We start from the raw sequence: 27,391 nt of genomic DNA, 5'->3' as shown, positions 1-27,391 counted from the left end.
AGCCTGAAATTATTTCAGAAGGAAGATAATTGAACCAATAAAGCAGGTTTAGATGAGAAAGCTTGGAGTCAAGGGATGCCATAAGTGCATTATTCAGTAGAGGTGAAATGACAACTTTTGCTAATTAGGATGTGCCCTAAACTCCCTTTCTATTATGCTTTGTTTTCTCCAGTTCTTCGCCTTCCTGGTCACCATCTGCTATGCTGGAAACACATATTTCAGTTTTATAGCTTGGAGATCCAGGACCATACAGTGATTCGCCATTTTGAGAATTAAAAGGGAAAAAAAAAGGAAGAATCTCACTGTAAAAACAGCTGTAGGTATAATGTATATTTCCAGAGAATTGTATTTAACTAATGTTTTTATATACTTAGTTAAATTTGCTCACAGTGGTTTGTTATAATTAAACTGGATACTTACTTGCAAAGTGCTGTAGCTTATAATGAATCTTAAATATCTTGTTGATGTCTCCATAGACCTTATTTTCTTAGGCAGTGTATTAGAAATAGATAAATTGCTAATATTAAGAATGCATCAAGTTTGTAAACCTAACTTTTAAAAATGCCAGATTCTTTTTTCATTAAATGTTTTACAATCCAGGGTAATGTGGCGTCTGACTCAAGAAAGGAGATCTATTGCTGAAGCCTGAAGCTGGGGGCTGTGGGGAATTCTTCATCCTCATGGGGTTGCCTGGGGTGATATTGCCAGGAGACACTGTCCACAGCCCCCAGGCCAGCATGGTCAGAGAGACCCATCTCCCCAAGTCTGGGGATCGCCGGCGGCATGAGTCTCACATGCCAACTGGTTGGCACAGAAAGCATCTAATGAGACACTAGCCGTAGAACTTAGTAATGAGCTTGCCTTAAGTGGTGCTCTGAGCACAGTGGCTGATGTGCTGGTGGTATTTTTTTCTAATACAGATTAAAATAAGCTCATAACCATTAAAAGGATAAATACTTCCATGTACCTTAAAACCCATCTTGCTGCCCACAGAGACACAGGTACCATATTAGGTGGAACATACCGGACCAAAAGGCTCCAAATCTCCAAGCCCTAATATTTTGTAACATTGTTATTAGATATTTTGAGACAGTGGGAAGAACCCTGTTCTGGAGGCAGATGTGCACTTAGAGGAAGTGTTTTTAGGCAAGATGGTTCTTGCTGGAATGGCAGTGTATCTTGGGTGAGTTTTCAAACTGAAAAACAAAAAACCACTGAAACGTTAGTTTAGTTGATGGTAGGGAGAGGGCTCAGCCGTGCACTCTGTGGACATGGCCCCGTGGCCACCTCTTTTCTGCTCGTGTGGCAGTGCTGTTTTCTTTCTGTTGTGTGTTGTTTGCATTGGTTTTCCTGTTCATCTAATTCCTTAGCCAAGCTGTTTCCCCCTATAAAGGAGAGTTGGGATTTCTTCAGTGTCTAATGACACCCACCCCAGACCTTTGAAAGGAACAATGAAGAATGTTCTTGGGTTGTGTGTCCAAAAAGGTAGCGGGGAGGGGACACCAAGAGGGAGAGGTGGGGTGGAGGGTGGGAGTGGGTTGGCGTGGGGAACACGAGAGGCCTCTTTGGGTCCCGCGTGTAGCTGAGAAGCTTCAGCTTCAGTGATGCAGACCTGCAGGTGACCAGGGCTACGATCTTTCTGGAGCGGCGTTCCCAGTCATCACCCGGACAGCCTCTGACTCGCTGATTCTGCAAGAAGAGCTGAAATAACCAGTCAGGGTTTGTGTGTGCTGCCGCTCTGTCCATCTGTCCCTCTCACACTCCCAGAAGCATGTTCACCTTGCATGTACCTGGTGGATTTTTTTTTTAATTGAAATATAGTTGATTTACAATGTTGTGTTAGTTTCAGGTGTACAGCAAAGTGATTTAGTTATATGTATATATATACACACATATTCTTTTTTACCTTCTCTTTCATAACCTGGTAGATTTTTAAAGTACTTTATATTGCAATCAAGTCTCCATAAGAGGTAGAAAAACTGTAACCTAATAGGTCTGTTTCTGGAAACAGTCATAAAGAAAGAAGCCTGCTTTTATGATTGTGTGTGTGTGTGTGAGAGAGTGTGATTTCTATAATCATGGACACATATATAGGAAATAACTTCCAGAGTGAAAGATTTCATAAGCCACTTTGAAATGTCTTCCAAATAGACCACAGCCAGCCGTAGGCCTTTCCTCAACTGGTAGCGCCAAAGAGATCTGTTTCAAGAGATCAGTGATTCGTTTGCATCCATGCGGAGGGGACTTGCTGTCATGTCTTTATATATATGGGTTTTCAAGAGCATGACCCTTTGTGTTGCCTTAAAAGTTCATCCCCCAAAACCACCAAAAAACCAAAAAACATTTATTTTTGGCTGAAAGGAAATTATTTCTTCTTTTGAATGCTGAGAGACTTTGTTCATGAATAATTTTTAAGTGTGGGTTTTTAGACAACAAAATGATTCTCTGTTATTCAGCTAAAGCTATAAGTTTTGAACTGGCTTTAAGTTTTCTCTCGAGAAAGAAGAAAAAAACAAAAGCAAAGCCACATGCAACACAGCCAGCATAACAAGAAGAATAGGTTTCTGGGGTTGAAAAATGTTGTTTCAGGGATAGTATAGAGTGTGCTTACACTCTGCTGTCTATGCTCGCTGTCTGCATTCACCTCTCAGCCCTTCCAGAACCATCACGTTCTCTTTGATAGAGCTGGGTGGGTTTTAATTTGATGTATTTCCACACTCGTGGCAAATCAATGAAATGCTTTAGGCATTTAATCTCTCTCCATTGCTATTTCCAACTCATAGCCCCCAAAGGTAAATATTTAGCCAATATTTTAAAACTATAAGAAAATCTAGAGACAAGAATGTTCAGTGTCAGTTGCTTTTGTACATTTTTAAATTGCTCCCTTCATAGGAAAATCCCTTCAGGGTATCAGCACACAAAAGATTTTAAATACATAAAATATCTCTGTGTAGAGGACAGACATTTAAAACCACTAACTGAAGATGCAGCCCTGGGTAGAAAATCAATTTAAAAGTCTGTATTTCTGTTCCCTAGACAATTATTAAATTAAAAAGAGAGATTTTCACAGAAAAAAACAATCCAGGCATACAGGCAGACCTCATTTTATTGTGCTTCACCTTAACAACCTTCACAAATTGAAGGTTTGTGGCAACCCTATGTGGAGCAAGCCTATCGGTGCCATTTTTCCAGCAGCATTTTCTCATTTCATGCCTCTGTGTCACATTTTTGTAATTCTCCCAATATTTCAAACTTTCTCATGTTTCTTATGGTGATCTGTGATCAGTGATCTTTGATGTTACTATTGTTCATTGTTTGGGGGCACCACAGCCATGCCCATACAAGATGACAAACTTAATCAGTAAATGTGTGTGTTCTGACTGCTCCACCAACCAGCCATTCCCCATCTCTCTCCCTCTCCTCAGGCCTCCCTATTCCCTGAGACATAACAATATTGAAATTAGGCCAGTTAATAACCCTACAATGACCTCGAAGTGTCCAAGTGAAAGGAAGACTCACATGTCTCTCAGTTTAAATCAAAAGCTAGAAATGATGAAACTTAGTGAGGAAGGCATGTCCAAAGCCCAGACAGGCTGAGAGCTCGGCCTCTTGTGCCAAACGGCCAAGCTGTGAATGCAAAGGAAAAGTTCTTGGAGGAAATTAAAAGTGCTCCTTCAGCGAATACACGAATGATAAGAAAGCAAAACAGACTTAATGCTGATATACAGAAAGTTTTAGGGGCCTGGTTAGATCAAACCAGCCACAACATTCCCTTAAGTCAAAAAAAAAAAAAAAAGCCCACCTAGAGCCAGGTCCTAAATCTCAATTCTGTGATGGCTAAGGGAGATGAGGAAGGTGCAGAAGAGAAGTTTAAAGCTAGCAGAGGTTGGTTCATGAGGTTTAAAGAAAAAAGCCGTCTCAACATCAAAGTGCAAGGTGAAGCAGCAAGTGCTGATGTAGAAGCTTCAGCAAGTTGTGCAGAAGATCAGATAATTCATGAAGGTGGCTACACTAAACAGGAGATTTTCAGTGTAGACAAAACAAGCTTCTACTGGAAGAAGATGCCATCTAGGACTTTCATAGCTAGAGAGAAGAAGTCGGTGCCTGGCTTCAAAGCTTCAAGGGACAGGCTGACTGTTGTTAGGGGCTAATGCAGCTGGTGATTTTAAGTTGAATCTAGTGTTCATTTACCATTCTGAAAATCCTAGGGACCTTAAGGGTTAGGCTAAGTCCACCCTGCTTGTGCTCTGTAAGTGGAACAACAAAGCCTGGATGACAGCACATCTGTTGACAACATGGTTTACTGACTCTTAAGCCCACTGTTGAAACCTACTGCCCAGAAGAAGATTCCTTTCCAAATATTACTGCTCATTGACAAGGCACCAGATCACCCAAATGCGCTGATGGAGACGTACAATGAGATAATGTTGTTGTCATGCCTGCTAACACGACATCCATTCTGCAGCTCATGGATAAAGGAGTCATTTCAGCTTGTTATTTAAGAAATAACATTTTTCATAAGATTTTGCCATAGGTTGTGATTACTGTGACGGATCTGGGCAAAGTCAATTGAAAATCTTCTGGAAAGGACTGATCTAGATACCATTAAGAACATTCTTGATTTATGAGAAGAGGTAAAAAATATCAACATTGACAGGAGTTTGGAAGAAGTTGATTCCAGCCCTCAGACTTTAGTGGAGGAAGTCACTGCAGATGTGGTGGAAATAGCAAGAGAACTAGAATTAAATGTGGAGCCTGAAGATGGGACTGAATTGCTGCATCTCCTGATCAAACTTGAACAGAAGAGAGTTTGCATCTTACGGATGAGCAAAGATAGTGGTTTCTTGAGATGGAGTCTGCTCCTGGTGAAGGTGCTGTGAAGGTTGTTGAAATGACAACTGAGGGTTCAGACTGTTAGTTGATAAAACAGTGGCAGGGTTTGAGAGGATTGACTCCAGTTTGGAAAGAAGATCTATGGGTCAGATGCTATCAAACAGCACTGCAGGCTGCAGAGAAGTCATTTGTGAAAGGCAGACTCAATTGATGAAGCAGACTTCACTGTTGTCCTATTTTAAGAAACTGCCACAGATGCCCTGACCTTCAGCAACCGCCTGATCAGCAGCCATCAACATCCAGGCAAGACCCTCCACCAGCAAAAAGATTAGGACTCCTGAAGCCTCAGGTGATAGTTAGGATTTTTTAGCAGTAAAATATTTTTAAATCAAGTATGTACATTGTGGGGTTGGTTTTGTTTTGTTTTTGTGCGGTATGCGGGCCTCTCTGTCGCGGCCTCTCCCGTTGCGGTGCACAGGCTCCGGACGCGCAGGCTCAGCGGCCATGGCTCACGGGCCCAGCCACTCCGCGGCATGTGGGATCCTCCCGGATCGGGGCACGAACCCGCGTCCCCTGCATCAGCAGGCAGACTCTTAACCACTGCGCCACCAGGGAAGCCCTAAACAGAGCTTTTATATGCACCGGGAAACCAAAAAGTTTTTGTGACTTGCATTATCGTGGTGGTCTGGGACCAGACCCGCCGTATTTCCGAGGAAAGCCCATATAAGCCTGGGGCAGACGTGTGCACACTTACACTGAGAAAGGGCAACCTGAGAAGTATTTCCTAACTTGGCCTTTCATAAATGTTCTGGCTATGTTCTTGCTGCCAGTTGTAAGCAGACAGCTGTAAAGGAAGGTGAGGTAACTGTTCCAGTGCTGATGACCTAGGATAATGGGGAAGATTAGAATATGTGTTGTGATAAGTAAACTTAGGTGTTCGGTGTATATAAAAGAGGATCAGGTTTGGGGGAAAGTGCTTGGCAACCTAGAGGTGATGATTTTTCAGAAACTTAGGAAGGTGAGTGGCAAGCAAGTTGAAGAGACATCCCATTTGGAAGGTGTGTTTTGAGAAAACTTGTGTGTCAATGGAAGACTTTTTTCTAGAATATTCGGAATAACTCATCCAGGATGTAGCCAACCTTGTTGCTGCCTCAGCATCCCTTCTCCCCGCCTCTTGTTATCCGACTACCCTAGTTTTTATTGCACATCCATACCACCCACTTACACCCCAGCAGCTTCGGGGAAAGCCAGCTCCGCTGTGCTCTAGCAATGGCCTAAGCCAGTCCCACCTCAGCCACAGCGACTGGTTCAGGCAGGGGCACGCGACCAGGCTTGCTGGGGAGTTCTGGGAAAGGAGTTCTGAGGAAATGCGTAGGCAGGAAGTTGTTGGCAAATATCTTGCGACCACAAGGAGAAGCCAGTCGCAGGATGAAGGTGACTGGATGAGAGATGGAGGGGGAAAGAAACTTCTTAATGATGACATCATTGAGCTTCCAGCTCCTCCAGCATAGTGGATAGAGAACATCTGTACTGTGAGGAAAGGAACCAGGTGAAAACTACATACGCTGCAGGGATGAAGTGGTACATTTCCAGAAATCTATTTCACTATACATATGAAGAGCCTTAAAAATTATCCATTCCCTTGAACTTGGGGATGTTTCTCTTAGGAGTCTAAGATTCATGCACAAAGATGCTAGTCCTGGTCTTATGTATAATAGGGAAAAAGAACTAAATTAGCCTAAAACCCTAACAGTAGGAGAATGATTCAATAATTAATTAAATCCATTGAATGAGACTTTAGAAATGAATGCACTACAACCCAAGTTTAATCAGAGTCATCATCATTAATGATTTAACTTTGTATTTTTAACACATTTTTCAAGCTGTGCTTGAACTGTGGTTGCTAGATTGGTTATTAAAACGAATATCAGTTGTTAAAGTACTGTCTTCCTAAAAATATATAATGGAGAAAAATAAGTTGAGCACACACAAAAAATCAATGCTCCCACTAAAAACCCTTTGTGAGTTTTTTTTTTTTTTTTTTTTTTTTTTTTTTTTTGTGGTACACGGGCCTCTCGCTGCTGTGGCCTCTCCTGTTGCGGAGCACAGGCTCCAGACGCTCAGGCTCAGCGGCCATGGCTTACGGGCCCAGCCACTCCGTGGTATGTGGGATCTTCCCGAACTGGGGCACGAACCCGTGTCCCCTGCATTGGCAGGCGGACTCTCAACCACTGCGCCACCAGGGAAGCCCTGTGAGTAATTTTTAACAGGAAATGTTTGCAGTATAACTTGGAGTTTACAACAGGCAGAGCAAACGAAACTGTAAAGGGTGGTGGGATCATGGGGTGATTTCAATTTTCTTTGTTTTTTCTGAATTTCCCCCAATTTTCTACGATGAGCAGGAAATACCTTCATCATCAGGAAATAAACATTTTAAAATAAAAGACGAGAAGGCAGTGGTTTCAGCAGGTCAAAAAAAACAAAAGGATCCTTATTATTTGTGGAAAAATTAACATCTTCAAGTTCTCTTATAAAGGTGGGCAGGTGACCAGAGCAATTGCATGAAAACCATTCAGAGGACTATGCCCATTCCTTGGTCTCCTTTTGAAGGGAAGTGTAGTCATCTTTGGTCATCATTTATTTCATTTATGAAAGATTTCATGGATAAAGAAGGAAAAAGAGCCTCCTCTCCTCTCCTCCCTCTCCCCTTCTTTCCCTCCCCTGTCCTGGTAACTTCATAGGAATACTGATGCTGATAGAAAATATTAGCACAAAAAGCTAATAATTCCTTACATTTGTATGTTGCTTTGTTACCTTTTTTAACATTTTCAGATTCATTTCTGTTTGAACCTCAAAAATGAGCGCTATCAGCCCATTTCACAAATAGGAACACTGAGGTCCAGATAACTTCACTTGTGGGCAGACCAGCAACCAAAGTCCCATCTCCTCATTCCAGAGGTCAAGCAAATAAAACCAGGACCTTTACGCAGACTGTCCCACTGCTAAAGGAGTTAGGGGTCCTCCATTGCCCCACTCTTGCAAGTGTACAGCCCCAAAGCATAGCAAGTCACAGCCAGTGGAGAGCATTCACAAAGCAGATGGTCTACAGGGAGCCTACAGTCTACTTGAGGAGTCATGGCAGCACACAGGAAATTATCAGAAAATGAGAGAAAGTTGTCCAAGGTCAGCTTCACTGCTGATCCATCCAGTGTCACCGTGCTCTCATCAACCACTGCCAGACATCAGTCTTCAACGTGACATCCACCATATAGGGCGGGCTTTCCAGAGACACATTGGGCGGGGGTGGGGGTAATTCGGGGACCACCTGTGTGAGTCAGCACCAAATTCTCAAGTGTAGGCAGGAACCAAGTACAAACATCCTGAGCGGGGCAGCAAGCGTTAGCAATATTTCGTGCCCCTCAGTTGTTTACAGACGTTTCTTGGGGGTATCGGAGGGACGTGGTACAAGGCATGTAAGCTGGTCAAGGTTTATGAACAAAAAGGGCAGATCTGAACCAAGGGCAGCCCAGAGGTTTTTGCTTTGTTGTTTGCTTGCTTGTTTTTTGCTAGGTCCTGGCTCAGAATGCTGTTTGCCCGTCTGCCAGTGCCCCAACCTGCCAGACACAGCCGTCCTCTATCCCGGCCTATTTCAGGGTCCACTAACGTGTACCAAATGCCTGGACACGTGTAATTTCATTCACTCCTCACAGCAGCCCTGTGAGTAAGCAGCGCCGCCCCCTGCTTTGCAGATCTGGAGATTCCTGCTCCGAGGCACCTGGATTCCCAGCCAGGTCTTCTAACTCTGAATCCAGTGCTCTTTCCACGCTACTCTTTTCTTGAATCTCCAGATAGGTTTCCCCCCATTTGCAAGTAGAAGATTGTTCCTTATGCACAACAAATAATGCAGAGTGAGCATTCATATTCAGACTTAGTTTTAATTTAATAGACCAGTAAAACTGATGTGACCTGTTAGTCACACCTGATAGTCATGATTATTCTTGGGCTTCATGGCAATTAAGCATAAATAAATGGTTCTTCCACTATCAAATTGAAAAGTAATAAAGATGCACCGTTGTGTTCCAGGCATTGTGATTGGTGCCATGGCTGACAGGATAAAGGCCCAGAAGAGCGTGCACACTGTTGAGGACTTGCTATATGCCAAGCACTGTACTGAGGACTTTCCAGGCCTTAATTAATCTGATCCTCGTAGGAGTCATGTCAGGTGGTATTTTCCAAAGATGACTTGACAGTATCACCATGCAACTTCCTAATCAAATGATGGGGGCCCACCAGGGTCACCTTACCCTTACTGGGAAGTGGTGGGAAGTCAGGGAAGGCTTCCTGGAGGAGGAGGGGCCATCTCAACCCCACACACTGAAGGATAAAGAGCTGTTAACCAGCCGTCGGTGGAGAAGGGAGTTCAGACAAACACTCAGAGGCATGATATAGCAGAGGGCGTGACGTTCATTCAGGCTTGAGCATGGGGTCCAAAGGAGTGGAAGCTGCTAGATTTGGCTGGAGAGGTGGCAAGGCAAGATGGCAAAGGTGGGTGGGCCCCCTCTTTTGAGTGCACCCAGCCCTGCACCCACCAAAGCCCTTCCTCCCCAGGGGGCAGCCCTTCCCACCAAGAAGTCATTGCCCCGTGAAGACACCTCCGTGTACTTGGCCGCAGGTCTGGTCTGTGGAGCCTCTTCTTGCACTCCGGGCCAGCACGCAGCTCTTGTGCTGCCAGGCCTCTCGCTCGGGCTTTTAAGTGATCATGATAAAGCGATTAACACAGAGTGGCCACCACCAGTGATTATTTCCGATCTAAGCTGGGTGGCACGTGGGCCAACGGCAGTCCAAGAAACCCAGCCAAGTCTCAGCTCCAGTGGATTCCGGAAACGCCAGTGGTTCTCAAACTCCGTCATGCATCTGAATCACGTGGGAGGTGGAGGGCCAACCTTGCCAAAACACAGATTGCTGAGCCTCACCCCCAGAGGTTCTGATTCAGCAGGTCTGGGGCGGATGGGGGTGGGGTGGGGCTAAGAATTTGCATTTCTCACCAGTTCCGGGGTGCTGCTGGTGCTGCTGGTGCTGCTGGTCTGGGGACCATACATTGAAAATCACTGCATAAAAACCATTCAGAGGACTATGCCCATTCCTTGGTCTCCTTTTGAAGGGAAGAGTAGTCATCTTTGGTCATCATTTATTTCATTTATGAAAGATTTCATGGATAAAGAAGGAAAAAGAGCCTCCTCTCCTCCCTCTCCCCTTCCTTCCCTCCCCTGTCCTGGTAACTTCATAGGAATACTGATGCTGATAGAAAATATTAGCACCAAAAGCTAATTATTCCTTACATTTGTATGTTGCTTTGTTACCTCTTTTAACATTTTCAGATTCATTTCTGTTTGAACCTCAAAAATGAGCGCTATCAGCCCATTTCACAATTAGGGATAGGATTTAGAAGGTGGCTGGAGAATTGGATGAAGGCCCCTGGAAGGAGGGGAAATTATCCACTGCTGGGTTTTTCTGCTTCCCTGAAGCCCTCACTTCAAAAAAGACCCCCTGTCATCTCCATGATGGGTTCCGAAGCCTTGGAAAAGTACAAAAGTGAAGATGTAAATCTGTATGGAAAACGACATGCATCTGGAGCTGTCACAGAGCGCCTGCACGGCTATCACATTGTCACAGCAGCCCCGAGATGCAATTATCTTTGTTTTATAGAGAACGAAATGGAAGGCACTGTGACTATTATCTAAACAGAAAACAGGTATTAGAGGCAATTTTTTTTGGTCATGAAAACTTCGAAATGTACGCACAAGTAGAGAACATGGTATTACGATTCCTGAAATGCCTCAGCTTTGGCAGTGACGGTGCTCAACTTGAGTGGTCATCAGAATCACCTGGGAGGCTTGTCAAAACAGATTGCGTGAGTATCTCCACATTCTAGGATTATCAAGACTTTGCCACATTGACAGTCTTCTGATGACAGGACAGCACTAGCATCCAATGATGTCATGAGGTAGATTTTTTGTGTTATTTCGAAACATTTGGAGATATATCAAGTTTGGCCACAGGGACACTCTGCTCAGAGAGAACACTGATAACATCATTTCTGTAGTCCCGCTTGCTCATTTTAAAACTAACCCGGAAGGAGTGCAATGTAGCATCTCTAACTGTTTGACAGCTTCTGCTAGAAGTAAACCTATGTTCACCTTGTGACCCAGCAAACCCACTCATTAAGTATTTTCCCGGGAGAAATGAGAGCTGTCCACCAAAAAATCTCACCAGAATGTTCACCACAGCTTTATTGGGATTAATCTCGATGCAGCTTGTTGAGTGAAAGAAGCCAGACACAAATGAGAATATTCTGTATTATTTCAAGTACATCAAGTCTGAGAAGAGGCAGAACGAATCTATAGTGACAGAAAGAGGGAAGGAGCAAGAGGGAACTTTTTTGGGGGTATCGGCCCGGTATTTGTTGCTGTGGGCGGTGGTTACACAGGTGTACATTACATACACATACAGAACAATTAACGGAGCTGAACACGGAAGATTTGGACATTTCAGTGTATGTGAGTTATACTTCAATCAAGTACCCTTAGCACCGCAGCCGCACCCACACCAGATCCCAGGAGGCTGACACCCATCTGTGCCCGGGCCTCGCCCATCTCGGAAAGGCCACGGCCCCTGGCGTCCGTTTCTCTCCTCCCTCCAGCCCAACTTTCGCGACTCCCCGAGGGCGGGGGCTGCCGCCACCTTTCCGGAGAGCTCGGGCCAGGCCCTCCCCCGCGCGTCCGGCGGAGGCTGGGTGGGCGTCCTCAGCGCGGGCCGGGGCGCGCGGCGCCCCAGGACCCCGCCCCGGCGCTCCGCCCCGCCCCGGCGCCCCGCCCCCGCGGCCCCACCCAGCCTCTCCGCTTCTGGCCTTCGACCGCGGCAGCGGGAGGCTCCCGGCCGGCGAGGGCCGCGCGATGTCGCACGGACCCGGGCTCGTCCGCACCACGTGCAGCAGCGGCAGCGCCCCGGGAGCCGGGGCCGGCGCGGGGCAACTGGGCGCGAGCTCTTCGGAGGGGCTGCTGGACCCCGTCTACCCCCGCACCCACGCAGCGCTGCTGAAAGTGGCGCAGATGGTAAGAGAGGCCCGGGCGCGAGCCGGGGTCACACGGGGTGGCCGCGGCGGGGACGCGCTCGCGGCGCGAGCATCGCGCCCCGGGCGTGGGTCTCGCCGCCCAAGTCAAGTTGGAGGGGGCTTCCTCGGGCGAGTTGCGCGTGCAGCCCCCGCGCTGGAGCTCGGCGCACCCAGCCGGCCTGCTCGCGCCGCCCCCGCTCGGAGGTCCCAAGTTTTTCCAGCCACTCTGCGGAGCCTGCGAGCTGGTGACCGAAACCACGGCCAAAGTTCCTGTGTGTCTTTCTTCCTCTTCTCGGGCCGCGCCGCTTCGGACCCGGGCCGAGGGTGGAGAGCGGCCGGACGGCGGCGCTCAGGCCGCGGAAGCCGACCTTCTCCCGCCGCCTCTTTCCTCGGACCCCTCGCCGCAGGGCTTCCTGCTCGGGGCTCACCCTCGCCCGAGCGCGGGGTCTGAAAGCCAGGCGTTCACGGGGTAGAAAGCCCTGGGACCCTTGGGGCAGCCGTCCCGGGCCCTGCCCCTCAAGTTCCAAGGGCGGGCCGGTTCTCGGGGCCGTTGGACGGCAGTGGTCAATGGGGAAGGCCTTTTGGGGAGCCGGTACTTATCTGGGGAGAGCGGGAGTCGCCGGAATGGGGGTCACTGTGGAGCGGGCAGGACGAAGGCCTGGGCGCCAAGTGCCACCGGCGCTGCAGGGACCTCCAGCAACGCAGACCTTGCCCGGCCTGTTACCCTGTTCCGCACTCTTCTCTGCCTTCCCATGTTTTTCTTCCTTACAATTTTAAAATTTTAAACACCTTTCCCGTTTGTTCGGTAAGTTTTGAAACTGGGCTGGGTTCTTTGTGACTCCACTCCTTGTCACGTCTGCAGCCAGAACGGTGAGGGGGAAGTGGTAGTTTTGAAAGGGGGGGTGAAGGAGGGGTTGTGGGTTAGACGCAAGGTCACAGACCCAGAGGCAGGGCGTACCAAGGTGGGCCAGCCCCAGGCCTGGACACAGGGTGAGGGCTGCCCAGGCATCCACAGCTCTGTTACTCTGGGTGCTGAGTGTGTGTAGAGGGGGCTCTGGTTTCCTGCTTGGGCCAGACCTGAAGGGAAGAGGGACTTAGTTCCCTTTTCTCAAAGAAGAGCGTCTAGATGGACTAAAAATTAGGAAGTAGAGGCATTTTAGTTACTTACAAAAAAAAATCATGCTGAGCTGTGTTGGTTTTGAGCAAGGCATTCTGGGGGTTCAGGCTAAGAGATCTGATCAGCCAAATAGAGGGGACCAGCCTACTTCCCCATCCTTAAAAAAGATGGGTGGGAGTGGGTCAGGCCTTAACTGAGCATTGGAAAATGTATCAGGAGCTGAATGATGAGTTTGGTGGAGAAAAATCACGGTCAGACCCTCTGTTTCGGTCCATGAGTTTAATGGACAAAGATTATGGAGAAGAGAAACCTCTGTTTCACTCTAAGCTCCTAAGCTAGCCTCTTACCTCAGGCTCTTGTGCCAAGTTGCAGGTGACAGTGATGGGCCGCTTGTTCCAAAGAGAACAAAGACTTGGAGGATTGCTTCTCTGTGTGCCCAGAGGACTCACATCTTCTTCCTCCCCTGGGGACTGCCGTGTGGCTGCAGGCTGGTTTGAGCAGAGCCCCTGGGAGTGAAGTTGCCCTTGCTGGATGGTCATATTACAACAGAGAGACCATTTAGGACTCTCTGCGTGGGCCCCTTGTCCATCTCTTCCCCATTCTCCTCCTTCTCCTCTTTTCTGGGAGTCTCCCCAAGTCCATTACTCGAGGAAGGAATGTCCACCTGGAACCTCACAGAGTGTAAGCTGGAGCCGGGTCTCCTGGCATCACCTGGATCCCTGAGGGGCCTGAGCTGCAGGGATCCAGAGGGCCTTGCTCAGGGCTCCACCAGCACTCCTCATCAGTTTGTTTGTTCAGCAGACGTTTGTGAGTGCCATGTTCATCTCCATTTCTGCGGCAACAGATGGATTTGACAGAGCCCTTGCCCTCAAGGAGTCTTTGGTTCTGAGGAGACACACAAGTCCCCAAACCCCGTGGTCGGGGAGATGAAAGCTCTGTGGTTGCCCACATAAGGGAGGAAAGATGGAGGGAAGACGAAGGTGACATTTGAGTTGCATCTTGGGAGATGAATGTGGGTGTGTTGGGCTGGGCGTGCCCCGTTGGCCTCTCCATGTCCTTATTCAGTGTGCGTAAGACAGAGCTGGGTGATGCTGGGGTGGTGGAAAGGAAGGAGGTAGGGCGAGACATGGGCCAGTGTTGGGCAGTTCTTCCCCTTCCCACCCTGACATGTAGAAAGAGGCTTCTCTCACTTCTTGAGCATCTGCTCTCTTCTTACCTCTGTGCAAGCGAGGCGTGTGGAATACAGCCGTTAACAAGATAGATCCTTTCGGCAGTGACTGGGACATTTGCAGAACCATAATAGGGAAGGAGAATCAGAGTGTAGTTTCATAAGCAGTAAAGATGGAAATTTAAGTGTCTTCCAGAAGGTTCCTTTATTTTATTTTTATTTTTTGGCTGCACCACGGGGCTTGTGGGATCTTAGTTCCTCAACCAGGTATTGAATCCAGGCCCTTGGAGTGAGAGCACAGAGTCCTAACCACTGGACCGCCAGGGAATTCCAAGAAGCTTCCTTTATTTACTCAGTAAATATTGAGCACCTACTGTACGCTAGGGCAGTGTGGAAAGCAGAGTAAACCAGACAGGTCATCTCCTGTTCTCTCTATACTGTAATAGGGAAAGTATTAATCAATTGATTTTAAATATAAAATTATAAACTGGGACAAAAGCTATGAAAGAGAGGTCCTCAGTGTCATAGAGGATTAACTAGGGGGTCTGCCCTGTCTGGGAGGTAAGGATGGGCTTCTCTGAGGAAGGGATGTTTGAAGGATGAGGGAACAGTGTTACCAAAAGAAGGAAGAGCACAGACAATGGCTCTGAGGCTGGAGGAAGGAGTAGTGATAATGGTTGGAGGGAAGGAACACGGCTGGGAGTGATGTGGGTGAGTCTGGAGAAGTATGCCAAGAGTAGACTATCTAGGGTCTGCCAGATAGTGCTGAGGATATGGTCCTTATTCTGAGACTATCCCAGAAGTAATCATGTCGATATCAACCCACCACTGAAGTGATGGTTCTCAACCTGGGGCTGTACAGCCCCCTAGGGGTCATTTTGGAACTTTGTGGAAGCTTTTTTCAGTTGTCACAGGGATTAGGGTCATATTCAGGATGCATTTTATTCATTTCATAGAACGAAGAGGCACTGCAAGTACTTATTTACGATTCTAAAGAGGTGGATTGTCAGAAATACGATTGAAGGAGCCTAAGTGGGTGTGTGAGTCGGGGGAGACTGCCTGAGTTTTCTGGCCAGAGAGAGCATCCTAAAGACTTTCTAGGAGGTCGGAGCAAGTATGGTCTTCCCTTGGACATTCACAGCCGAGATTCGAAATGGAGTTAGACTTTGGGGGATCGCAGCCTCCGATATAACCGTGAATAGAATATAACCGTGAATAGAGTGGGGAATGAGCCAGCATAGCCCAGAATGGCCCACCCCTCCGTGTTCTGTTTCAGATCATTTGGTTCCCAAATGCAACCTGCACCCCCATGCCCTGTTTCCTGGAAGCTGCAGAGTTAAGGGCAGCGAAGAACCTCACTGTCAGGAGTCTTTGACCCAAACCCAATCCCGATCCAAGAACAAGAAACAGCTGTCCATCAATGGTCAAACAAATAAAAATGATAAGACATAAGTTATGGGCTTTGTTCCCAATAACAGAAGTAATACTTGTTCATTGTAGAAACTTTGAGAAACACAGGGAAGAAACCAGAGTCTCCCACTCCCTCTCCCCCAAGATTGATATTTAAAGTAAGATTTTCTACTATTTCATAGGAGAGAGGGAATTTGTGGTTGTTGGTTTTGTTTTGGTTTTACAAAAGAAGGGTGATGCTCTGCAGTTTGTAAGTTTTTTGCTTAATATGTAATGAATGATTTCTCATGTCACTTAAGGTTTGTCTGCAATTAGGTTTTGAACAGCGTTTTTATAGCCAGTCACTAATGTCCCTTAGTCTGTGTGACCAGCCCCCTCCCCCTTTTTGTGGCTCAAGGAGCTTCCAGTTCTGCCTATTCACAAATAAGACAGTGATGAACTCCCCTGTAGAGAAGTTTTGGTGTGCAGAGCTGTAAATACTTCCCCGGGATAAATGGCCCTCCCCTTTCACAGAGAGAGGAGTGGAGCACCTCTTTCCCTGCTGAGCATGCTGGCATTAAATAACTATCTAGACTTGTTAACATCTAGAATCAATAGTTGTCCCTTTATCATCCAGAAATTTCAAGGAGCCAAATGTGATAGTAGTAATATTTTAAGTCATAGTAGTATTTTTGGTGTCTGACGGTTTGGAAAAGGAACAGTGACATGGATGGACTGGGAAATTTCGTAATGCTTTTATTTTATTTTTTTAGAGCTTAATAAGAAAAGATTTATTTCTTCAGAGTTTATATCAGTCATTGGTTGCTGGTGTGAAAATTTATCTTTTTCACAAGTCACACAGTGCAAGGCTGATGGAGTCACCACCGTGACTTTGGGACACCCTCTATGACACATGCCTTCTTCAGTTGAAACCAAAGAAGATAACAAGCACATAAGGATCTTACAGGTTCTCTTTTATTCTTTGGCTCAAAGGTGATACCATTGGTCAGAAGCAGCCGCATGTCCTTTCCAAAAGCAAGGGGTCTTGGAGAAATCATCTTCTGTATGTCCAGTATGAAATGAGAACTGTATAACGTCTACTGCAGCCTTTCTTTTCATCAAATACTTTTAAAGGCACTTGTATTTAAGCTATGGCAACAGCCACGTACATTGGAAGGATGATAGTACCACGCGGGTATGAGGCATTATTTATTCAGGCTGCAGAGCATGTGGATTTCCTAACTACTGGCAAGAATTCCCCTCCAGGGCACCCCAAATAACTGCCTGTCCCCCCCCACCCCCGATTGGGAACCACTGGCTAGAGAAGATGGTCCTGATGCAAACAGCAGCTGAAGGGTCCATGAGGCTGGGGGACCAGGGTGGGGATGGGGCTGGTGCATTGTCCCGCATGAGTCCGGACAGAGGTGCACAGGGTTTCTGGCATTACGGTGGGTCCTGGAGACCCTCCAGGACATTCCGAGGCCTCCCTGTGGGGGTCAGTGCATTGATTTCAGTTCTGTACCAGGGAAGGCCTTCTCTCTGCTCCCTTCCTCCCGTCCCTCATCCCCCACTCTCAGTGCTGGCACTTTCTGCCCGGGCCCCTGGCTGTCCATCTGTTTCCTCCCCCTGCCATCTGCCCGAGGTGCTGCCCCAGGCCTGCTGCCTGGGAGCCTCCCTCTGACCCGCCGCCTGCCAGATGCTCTCCTTCTTTGTCACCAGTTTGGCTCAGCAGTTCCTTTGCCCACTGCTCACTCCCGGGCATTCCTCTCTGGGGTCCTTAGCAACTCCTGGCATCCGTGGCCTGGCTCAGGGCCTGGTGCTGGCAGCTGGTCCTCCAGCCCCGGGTCTTCCTGAGAGATGAGGGCTGGCAAGGAGAACGGGGCCTCTCCCCAGTGCAGCCCTGTCCTGCTCCCTGGCGGAAATGAGCACCGAGAAGCTTCTCAGTGTCCTGCTGAGAAAGCCTTTCACCTGGTTTGTGTTTTACTTCACAGCGGCAGTGACAAGGCTGTTCCTTTCCCTTGAGCAGCCTTTTACTTTACATAAATAGAAGGATAGATTGATTGATAAAGAGAAATTGTCCATACAATGGTTGCCACACATTACTCATGGAAGAGGTTGCTGTGAAATTTAAGAGTAAAGAGGGTGTCATTTTCTTTTTTTTGTTTGTTTTTGTTTTTGTTTTTTTGCTATACACGGGCCTCTCACTGTTGTGGCCCCTCCCGTTGCAGAGCACAGGTTCCGTATGTGCAGGCTCAGCGGCCATGGCTCACGGGCCCAGCCGCTCTGCGGCATGTGGGATCTTCCCGGACCGGGGCACGAACCCGTGTCCCCTGCATCGGCAGGCGGACTCTCAACCACTGCGCCACCAGGGAAGCCCTCATTTTCATTTTTTAGAGATGGAGAAAGTGAAGGGAATTCAGAAGGGAATGAGAAGGAGGGGGGAGAAATTAAAGGCTTTCGGGTACAGAGTAACTTGGACCTTCTGGAAGGCAGAGGGAGTGATTAAATATAGCATGACCCTCCATATCTCTTTACTCACTTCTTCCTCTTAGGTTTTCTTTATTCCCCTAAGGAGGTGGCAACAATGCTAATACTGTTTATAAAGAAGTCTTTTTTAAACTTTTCCTCTCAAATGATGAAAGTGATACTTAACTAATCATCATAGCATCTGTCACATGTTGAGTTCCTGTTAGGTGACAGCCACTGGGCTGGGTGTTTTACATGTGTGACCTCATTTAGTCCTCACGATAGGTAGGTCCGATCATTATCTGCCCCTTACAGATGAGGAAACACAGAGAAATTAGGTAACTTGCCCAGTCACAAAGCCATTAAATAGTGAAGCAGTTTGAGTCCAGATCTTGAGCTCATAAAAGGACAATTTGGGGTTATTTTTTATCATTATCAATATGCCATGAGAATTTTTCCAAGTCATTAAACCTTATTTGAAAAGGATGCTGTGATAACTACACATGGTAGTTGGTTGGACCATAACTTATCCATTTGTCTCCTCATTGGTGGGCAGACGGTAGCAGAGCTAAAAGGAGGTGCTCTTGAGATACGACAGCAGGTACTAATGACAGTTTCACCTTTTGCCAGAGATGAACTCAGCCAGAGTGGGGAAAACCCCTCACTGGGGTATAGGCCAGACAGTGTGTGTCGTATTTTATAGAGCGTTTCGCATGTACTCTGTGGGCTGCTGGAAAGCTTAAGAGGAAACCATTAGTATCATCTTTGTGTTTAAGTCCTAAGTTCCTCCTGAGAGGAGAACTAAGGTTTGGGTGTCTGCTTTAGTATGTCAGGCAATTTTACATGCAGTTTCCCTTTGTTTAACCCTTAATGACTCTGTTATTTATTTTCCCTTTCTGTTGGTTGAATGAAGGCTGAGAGGGTTTGTAACTTGCCCAAGTTTCAAAAATTCCATTAAATTCTGGAGCCAGCATTTGAGCCTAGGTGTGGCCAAGGCCCAGCCCTTCCCCACCATGGTGTGCTGTCTGTCTGTGTATGTATGGCAGACAGGCTCCCAGGCTAGCCCACTGTGGCAGACACACCCTAGGGGACCCCCAATGAGTCACAACCTTATGTAATTCCATCCTCTTGAGTGTGGGCAGGACCTGTGACTTGTTCTAACCAATAAGAAATAGCAAAGATGATGGGATGTCATTCCCATGGTTATGTCCTATGCCAAGGTGAAGGGATGCTGCAGATGTAATTAAGGTTCTAAATCACATGATTCTGAGTTGATCAAAAGGACATTATCTCCAGGTAGGCCTGATCTAATCAGGTGACAGCCCTCAAAAGAGGTACAGTTAAGTCCCCCACATATGAACGAATTCCGTTCCAAGAGTGCGTTCGTAAGTCCAGTTTGTTCGTAAGTCCAACAAAGTTAGCCTAGGTACCCAACTAACACAATCGGCTATATAGTACTGTACTGTAATAGGTTTATGATACGTTTCACACAAATAATACATAAAAAACAAACACAAAAAATAAAACATTTTTAATCTTACAGTCCAGTACCTTGAAAAGTACAGTAGTACAGGACAACAGCTGGCATACAGGGCTGGCATCGAGTGAACAGGCAAGAAGAGCTACTGACTGGAGGAGGGAGAGGAGGTGGGAGATGGTAGAGCTGAAGGATCATCAGCTATAGGAGACGGAGGGCAAGCTGCAATTTCACTCCTGCCTGACGTTGATGGCACAGGTTTGGTTCCTTGCTGGATTCGATTCTATCTGCCCTCTTGAAAAACGATCCAGTGATAGTAGTAGCTACCACTGCTAGTAGCTCCTTTTTTCTCGTCATAGATGACATGGTGGCACTGGATTGCGTTTTGAATGGCTGCTGCAACCTTTATGTACCGTTCTATGTTCAGGTCCTGTGCTTCAGAAACTAACAGTGCCTCCTCGAATAAAGAAAATCCCCATGCCATTTCCTGCATTGTGAATCTCTGTGGATATCCTGGGCTTGAATTAAAGATACTGTACTACTGTACTCTATACAGTACTGTACAGTAAAGTACACAAAAGCACAACCACTTGTAGAGGATGCACGCACGTGACAGTGTACGCCAGACATGTGAACTAACTTACGTGATTGGACTTGCGAACACACGTTCGCATCTTTGGAAGTTCGCAACTTGAAGGTTCGTACATAGGGGACCTGCTGTACTGGGTTCTTCCCAAAGGAGAGATGCTCCGGCTGGCCCTGGAGAAGTAAACTGCCTTGCTAGGAGAGGGCCTGGCAGAGGACCACGTGGCGAGCATCTGTAGGTTCTGTCTGGAAGCTGAGAGCAGCCCTCTACTGACAGACAGCCAGAAAACAGGGACCTCATTCCTATAGCTGCAGTAGCATATGAGCTTGGGTGAGGACCCCAAGCCTCAGATGAAACCCCAGTCTGGCCACCACCTACACTGCAGCCTTGAGCAGAAGTCTCTTGCCAGGGCTCCTGACTGGTGGGAACTGTGAGATGATAAATGAATACTGTTTTAAGCTACCAACTTGGGGTAATTTGTTATGCAGCAGTAGACATCTCACACACCCACAGAAGCCTGGGCCTCCTGCATCAAATCTGATGCTCTCACGGCTGCTCCTTAGCAAGAAAACATGGGGCAACAGCCGTGCAGGAGACAGGAGGTACAGTGGCCACTTTTACAATAACAGTTATACAAGTTTTTATCTGGGCTGTGGTCACATGTCATTGAATTCCTGTGGCGTAAATCTGTTGGCTGAGTTCTTGCTCTTGGCATTGTGCTGAATGCTTTAAATGCAAGAACTCACTCGTCATTACAACATCCCTAAGAGGCATCAGTACTTCCACTTTACAGATGAGGAAACCGTGTGGGGGAATTTAAATACCTTCTGTGCAGCTACTAGACATGTAGGAACGGCCTCTACAGCCCAGTAGTCCCACTGTCCTCCAGGGTCACTTCCCAGAGCCATTCTAAAAAATAAAAATCCTTATGCAAACAGTAATTATGGTTGTACAATTGTTAAAATTGTATTTGGTTTTTTTGAACAGATAACATTCACATGATCAAGATTTTAAAAGTTCAAAAAGTCCTCCAATTCTTGCTTTCCCTTCCTGGAGGCTACCAGTGATACTGGTTTCTTGTATATCCTTCAGGAGTTATTTTATGTTTTGATGTGTGTGTGTGTGTGTGTTTGTCCATCTTCTTTTCATCTTGGGGATAATTCCGTATGTGTTCAGTGTATTCTCATTCTCCTCATTTTTCTTAACAGCTGCATTGTGTTCCAGAGAATAGATTTACCATAATTTATTTACCCAGTCCCCTCTCAACAGGCATTTAGGTTATTTCCCATCTTTTGTTAGGTCGTAGTACTGTTGTGGATACCCTTGTACATAATCATAGTTCTGTGTGTGTACAAGGTAATCAGAAGGAGAAACTCCTAAAAGTAGAATTCCTGGACCAGATGTTGCCTGCTCGTGGAAATTTTTTCATCTGTCCTGTAATTTAGATTCTCACACATCTCCTGTGATCTTCTCCCAGAGGGTTTCAGGGGTCTTCCACATTTATTGCCATTGAGAGACTCTACTTCGTGTTCAGGTTCAGAGTTCCACTGCTCTAGACTCCCACTTAACTTTATTTAAGATGTTAAGAAACAGAAAAGTCTAGGGAACAAGAAGACCTGCGTGACCAGCATTTTTCTTAGAATTTCCCAACATCCATCACAGGGAGTGTTGAAGTCAGCTTCCCTAAAAGCAGAGCTAGAGATGGGGATTCTCGTGCAACTGGTTCTGGAGTGAGGGCAGCAGTCAAGGGCAAGAGGAGGACTAGACAGATGGGTTTGAGAAGTCTCGCCTCAGCCTGATCTTGCGAGGAGCTCTGGAGAGTGAGGTGCACCACAGAGATGCTTCTCTAGCCGTTAACGAGTCATAATCTTTTGGCTGGTGGAGGGTCTGGCCTTGGTGTTTGATGGTTGCTGACTGATCAGGGTGGTGGATGCTGAAGGTCGGGGCTGCTGTGGCAATTTCTTAAAATAGGGCAACTGAAGTTTGCCACATAGATTGACTCTTCCTTTCACAAAGGATTTCTCTGTGGCCTGCAGTGCTGGGATTTTTTTTTTTTTTTTTTTTTTTTGCGGTATGTGGGCCTCTCACTGTTGTGGCCTCTCCCGTTGCGGAGCACAGGCTCCGGACGCGCAGGCTCAGTGGCCATGGCTCACGGGCCCAGCCGCTCTGCGGCATGTGGGATCCTCCCAGACCGGGGCATGAACCCGTGTCCCCTGCATCGGCAGGCGGACTCTCAACCACTGCGCCACCAGGGAAGCCCTGCAGTGCTGTTTGATAGCATTTGACCCAGAGGAGAACTTCTTTCAAAACTGGAGTCAATCCTCTCAAACCCTGCTGCTGCTTTATCAACTAAGTTTTTGTAATATTCTAAATCCTTTGTTGTCATTTCAACACGCTTTATAGCATCTTCACCAGGAGGAGATTCCATCTTAAGAAACGACTTTTTTGATCATCCATAAGAAGTGACCTCTGTTCTGTTCTAGTTTTATCAGGAGATGCAGCAATTCAGTCCCATCTTCAGGCTTCACGTCTAATTCTAGTTCTCTTGCTGTTTCCACCACATCTGCAATGACTTCCTCCACTAAAGTCTTGAACCCCTCAAGGTCATCCATGAGGGCTGGAATCAACTTCTTTCAAACTCCTGTTAATGTTGCTATTTTGACTTCCTCCCATGAATCATGAATGTTCTTCATGGCAGCTAGAATGGTGAATCCTTTCCAGAGGCTTTCAGTTGACTTTGCCCAGATCCATCAGAGGAATTCCTATCTATGGCAGCTATATAGTCTTAACAAAATGTATTTCTTAAATAATAAGACTTGAAGTCAAAATGACCCTTTGATCCACGGGCTGCAGAATGTTGTGTTAGCAGGCTTAAAAACAACATTCACTTTGTACATCTCCATCAGAGATGTTGGGCGAACACGTGCCTTGTCAACGTGTGGTCGTTTTTTTTTTTTTTTTTTTTTTTGCGGTACGTGGGCCTCTCACTGTTGTGGCCTCTCCCGCTGCGGAGCACAGGCTCCGGACGCGCAGCCTCAGTGGCCACGGCTCACGGGCCCAGCCACTCCGCGGCATGTGGGATCTTCCCGGACCGGGGCACGAACCCGCGTCCCCTGCATTGGCAGGCGGACTCCCAACCACTGCGCCACCGGGGAAGCCCAACGTGTGGTCATATTTTGAAAGGAATCTTTTTTTCTGAGCAATAGGTCTTACCAGTGGGCTTAACGTGTTCAGTAAACCATGTTGTAAACAGATGTGCTGTCATCCAGGCTTTGTTGTTCCATTTAGAGAGCACAGGCAGGGTAGATTTAGCATAATTCTTAAGGGCCCAGGATTTTCGGAATGATAAGTGAGTATTGGCTTCAATTTAACATTGCAATAGCCCCAAACAAGAAAATCAGCCTGTCCTTTGAGGCTTTGAAGCCAGACATTGACTTCTCTCTAGCTATGGAAGTCCTGGATGGCATCTTCTTCCAATAGAAGTTTGTTTTGTCTACATTGAAAATCTATGGTTTAGTGTAGCCAACTTCGTGAATTATCTTAGTTAGATCTTCTACATAACTTGCTGCAGCTTCTACATCAGCACTTGCTGCTTCACCTTGCACTTTTATGTTATGGAGACGGCTTCTTTCCTTAAACCTCATGAACCAACCTCTGCTCGTTTCAGACTTTTCTTCTGCAGCTTCCTCATCTCACTCAGTCTTCATAGAATTAAAGAGAGTTAGGACCTGGATCTCGATTAGGTTTTGACTTAAGGGAATGTTGTGGCTGGTTTGATCTTCTAACCAGGCCCCTAAAACTTTCTGTTTATCAGCATTAAGTCTGTTCTGCTTTCTTATCATTCGTGTATTCGCTGGAGGAGCACTTTTAATTTCCTCCAAGAACTTTTCCTTTGCATTCACAGCTTGGCTGTTTGGCACAAGAGGCCGAGCTTTCAGCCTGTCTGGGCTTTGGACATGCCTTCCTCACTAAGTTTCATCATTTCTAGCTTTTGATTTAAACTGAGAGACATGTGAGTCTTCCTTTCACTTGAACACTTAGAGGTCGTTGTAGGGTTATTAATTGGCCTAATTTCAATGTTGTTGTGTCTCAGAGAATAGGGACACTAGAGAGGAGGGAGAGAGATGGGGAACAGCTGGTCAGTGGAGCAGTCAGAACACACACAACAGGGACTTCCCTGGCGGTCCAGTGGTTAAGACTCCATGTTTCCGCTGCAGGGGGCGTGGGGTCGATCCTGGTCGGGAAACTAAAATCCCACATGCCGTGGGGTGCAGCCAAAAAAACCCAAAAAAAACAAACAAACAAAACCCCACAACACTTACTGGTTAAGCTCACCATCTTTTTTTTTTTTTAGTTTATCTATTTTTGGCTACGTTGGGTCTTCGTTGCTGCGTGCAGGCTTTCTCTAGTTGTGGCAAGTGGGGGCTACTCTTCGTTGCGGTGCGCGGGCTTCTCATTGCGGCGGCTTCTCTTGTTGCGGAGCACGGGCTCTAGGTGCGCGGGCTTTGGTAGTTGTGGCACGCGGGCTCAGTAGTTGTGGCGCACAGGTTCAGTTGCTCCACGGCATGTGGGATCTTCCCGGACCGGGGCTTGAATCCGTGTCCCCTGCATTGGCAGGCGGATTCTTAATCACTGCACCACCAGGGAAGTCCCAAGCTCACCGTCTTTCATGGGCATGGTTTGTGGTGCCCCGAAAGAATTACAATAGTAACCTCACTGATCACTGATCACAGATCACTATAACAAATATAATAATAATGAAAAAGTTTGAAATACTGCAAGGATTACCAAAGTGTGACACAGACATGACGTGAGCAAATGCTGTTGGAAAACAGGCACCAATAGATACTCCGGGAGATCAGTGACGCCAGTGCTATTGTAAAAAATGCAATAAAGCAAAATGCAGTAAAACAAGATATGCCTATATTTAGCGCTATGATCACCATTTCAACATATAATTGTCTTAGTGTCATTTAGAGATAAAAAATTGATTTCCAGGTGTAGTGGGTCATCTGGTCCCCCTCCCCTCAAATTTATATCCCCGTCCTAAACCTAGGGACCTGTGAATGTTACCTTATTTGGAACAAGGGTCTTTCCAGATTTAATCACGTTAAGGGTCTTTAAATGATTATCTAGATTTTCTGGGTGGGCCCTACATCCCACGACAAGTGTTTTTATAAGAGACTCAACAGCAGGGTTGTGGGGAAGGCGATGGTGATGTGAAGATGGGGCAGAGCTTGAGTGATGCAGCCATGAGCCAGGATGGCCAGAGCAGCCGTGGAAGCTGGGAGGAGCAAGGAGCACACCCTCCTGAAGTCTCCAGAGAGAGCTCAGCCCCGCCAACTCCTTGATTGCAGCCCAGTGATATTGATTTTGGACTTCCGGCCTCCAGAACTGTGAAAGAATAAATTTCTGTTGTTCTAAGCCACCAATTTTGTGGTAACTTGTAACAGCAGCCACAGGACACTAATAAAACCAATTAAAGACTGTCCATTGTGGGCAGACTTTTCATAGTTTGTCCTTTTAATTGATTATATATATATATATATTTTTTTTTTTTTTTTTTTTTTTGCGTTATGCGGGCCTCTCACTGTTGTGGCCTCTCCCCTTGCGGAGCGCAGGCTCCGGACGCACAGGCTCAGCGGCCATGGCTCACGGGCCTAGCCGCTCTGCGGCATGTGGGATCTTCCCAGACCGGGGCACGAACCCGTGTCCCCTGCATCGGCAGGCGGACTCTCAACCACTGCGCCACCAGGGAAGCCCTATATTTTTAATATTTATTTATTTGGCTGTGCCGGGTCTTAGTTACAGCACACAGGATCTTTAGATGTGGCATGCATGTGGGATCTAGTTCCCCAACCAGGGATCGAACCCAGGCCCCCTCCATTGGGAGTGTGGAGCCTTAGCCGCTGAACCACCAGGGAAGTCCCTAGTTTGTCCTTTTAGAAGCGCTTTGCTTATTTCTAGGCATGAAGTTTTGGAGAGGTGATGGCCACCCTCGGCCACTCTGGCTGGCAGTTACGCCTCCATCTTCTTTATTTTAGCACATTTTTTTCCTTAATAGCTTCTTCAGAGAGAGAAGCGGTCCTTGAATTTTTGCTGAGAAAAGCAGAACCATAAAGACAGAGCAGACTTGAAGAGAGAGAGCCTCAGAGTCATTCTCAGATGGCAGGGTGGAGGCAAAAGATGAAAAGTGGGTTCCAGAGATGTGCTGTTTGGCCTTCCACAGACAGTAAATGAAGTGTCCCCAATTCCCCCAAACTGTTAGAATGCCAAATAAATTTTACCGCATTCTAGTAGAATCTTTACAGGTAAGAGACTGCAGCTCAAATATGTCTTAAAATGGTCGAGTGAACCCTGCTTAATTTACTGCTTGTGAAATAGTTGCTGTTTTAAATGTTTGTAGAAGTGCCCAGTGATTTGTCTCTAAACTATATATACCTTTGTAACTTTTTATTTATAAACAATTCCAGATATACAGAAACTTTGCAGGAACAGCACAAAGAACTCCCCACATACCCTTCCCTCAGGTCCTCCGGTCGTTAACATTTTGCCACATTTGTTTAATCATTTCTTACTTATATACACGTTATTTTTTTTTTCTCTGGACCATTTGAGAGTAAGTTGCAGACATGATGCCCTTTTGTCCCCAGTGCTTCAGTGAGCATTTCCTAGGAAGGACCTTCTCTTACAAACTGCAGTATGGCTCCCTCCCTCAGGAGGTCAGTGACACCACTGCTGTCGTGTCTAATCTATCAGCCTTATTCGGGTTTCACCAGTTGACCCACTAACGTCCTTTTTCTGGTCTGTTGTTGCCTTCAGTGGTTGTGTCTCTGTAATCTCTTCAACCTGGAACGGTCTCTCTTATCTTTCGTGACTTTGACATTTGTGAAGAGTCCAGGGCAGAGCAGCCCCATCATTGGATATTGAAGTTGGTTTGGAGGGACCCTCTGATTCTCCGTGTTTTGTGGCTACAACAGAGGCAAAAGAGAAAGAAAGGAAAGAAAAGTGTTTGGATCATGGTGACTTATCTCCCTTTTAGTGCTTTTGTTTTCACAAAAGTCCCTTTTGCAGACTTCCTATCTGGAGGTAATAGTTCAAGTTGAGCTTAACTGCATGTCCTGTTAATAAAAAGAAAAAGCAAAAATGGCTTAGCTCAAAGGTAACATCCTTAGCACTTCCCTGGCGGTCTAGTGGTTAAGACTCCACGCTTCCACTGCAGGGGGCACAGGTTCGATCCCTGG

At 46.7% G+C, this 27,391-nt stretch overlaps 2 protein-coding genes across 2 annotated transcripts in view; both read left to right on the top strand.

Moving 5' to 3' along the window:
- Positions 1-605, top strand: part of CMTM8 (CKLF like MARVEL transmembrane domain containing 8) — an 85,533-nt gene extending 84,928 nt beyond the window's left edge. Inside the window, exon 4 of the mRNA XM_081246984.1 lies at positions 173-605. Within this exon, the coding sequence (XP_081103110.1) occupies positions 173-256 (84 nt within the window). The 3' untranslated portion in view covers positions 257-605. The remainder of the gene's footprint in view (positions 1-172) is intronic.
- Positions 606-11,786: 11,181 nt separating this feature from the next.
- CMTM7 (CKLF like MARVEL transmembrane domain containing 7) overlaps positions 11,787-27,391 on the top strand; it is a gene marked incomplete at its 5' end in the record, with an annotated part of 47,460 nt that continues 31,855 nt past the window's right edge. The window contains one exon of the mRNA XM_081245813.1: positions 11,787-11,945. Within this exon, the coding sequence (XP_081101939.1) occupies positions 11,787-11,945 (159 nt within the window). The remainder of the gene's footprint in view (positions 11,946-27,391) is intronic.

This window comes from Mesoplodon bidens, assembly GCF_964165515.1.
Source record: "Mesoplodon bidens genome assembly, chromosome: 10".
NCBI lineage: Eukaryota > Metazoa > Chordata > Mammalia > Artiodactyla > Ziphiidae > Mesoplodon > Mesoplodon bidens.
The sequence above is the reverse complement of the archived record's forward strand: the minus strand, read 5'-3'. Positions and strand labels throughout refer to the sequence as shown.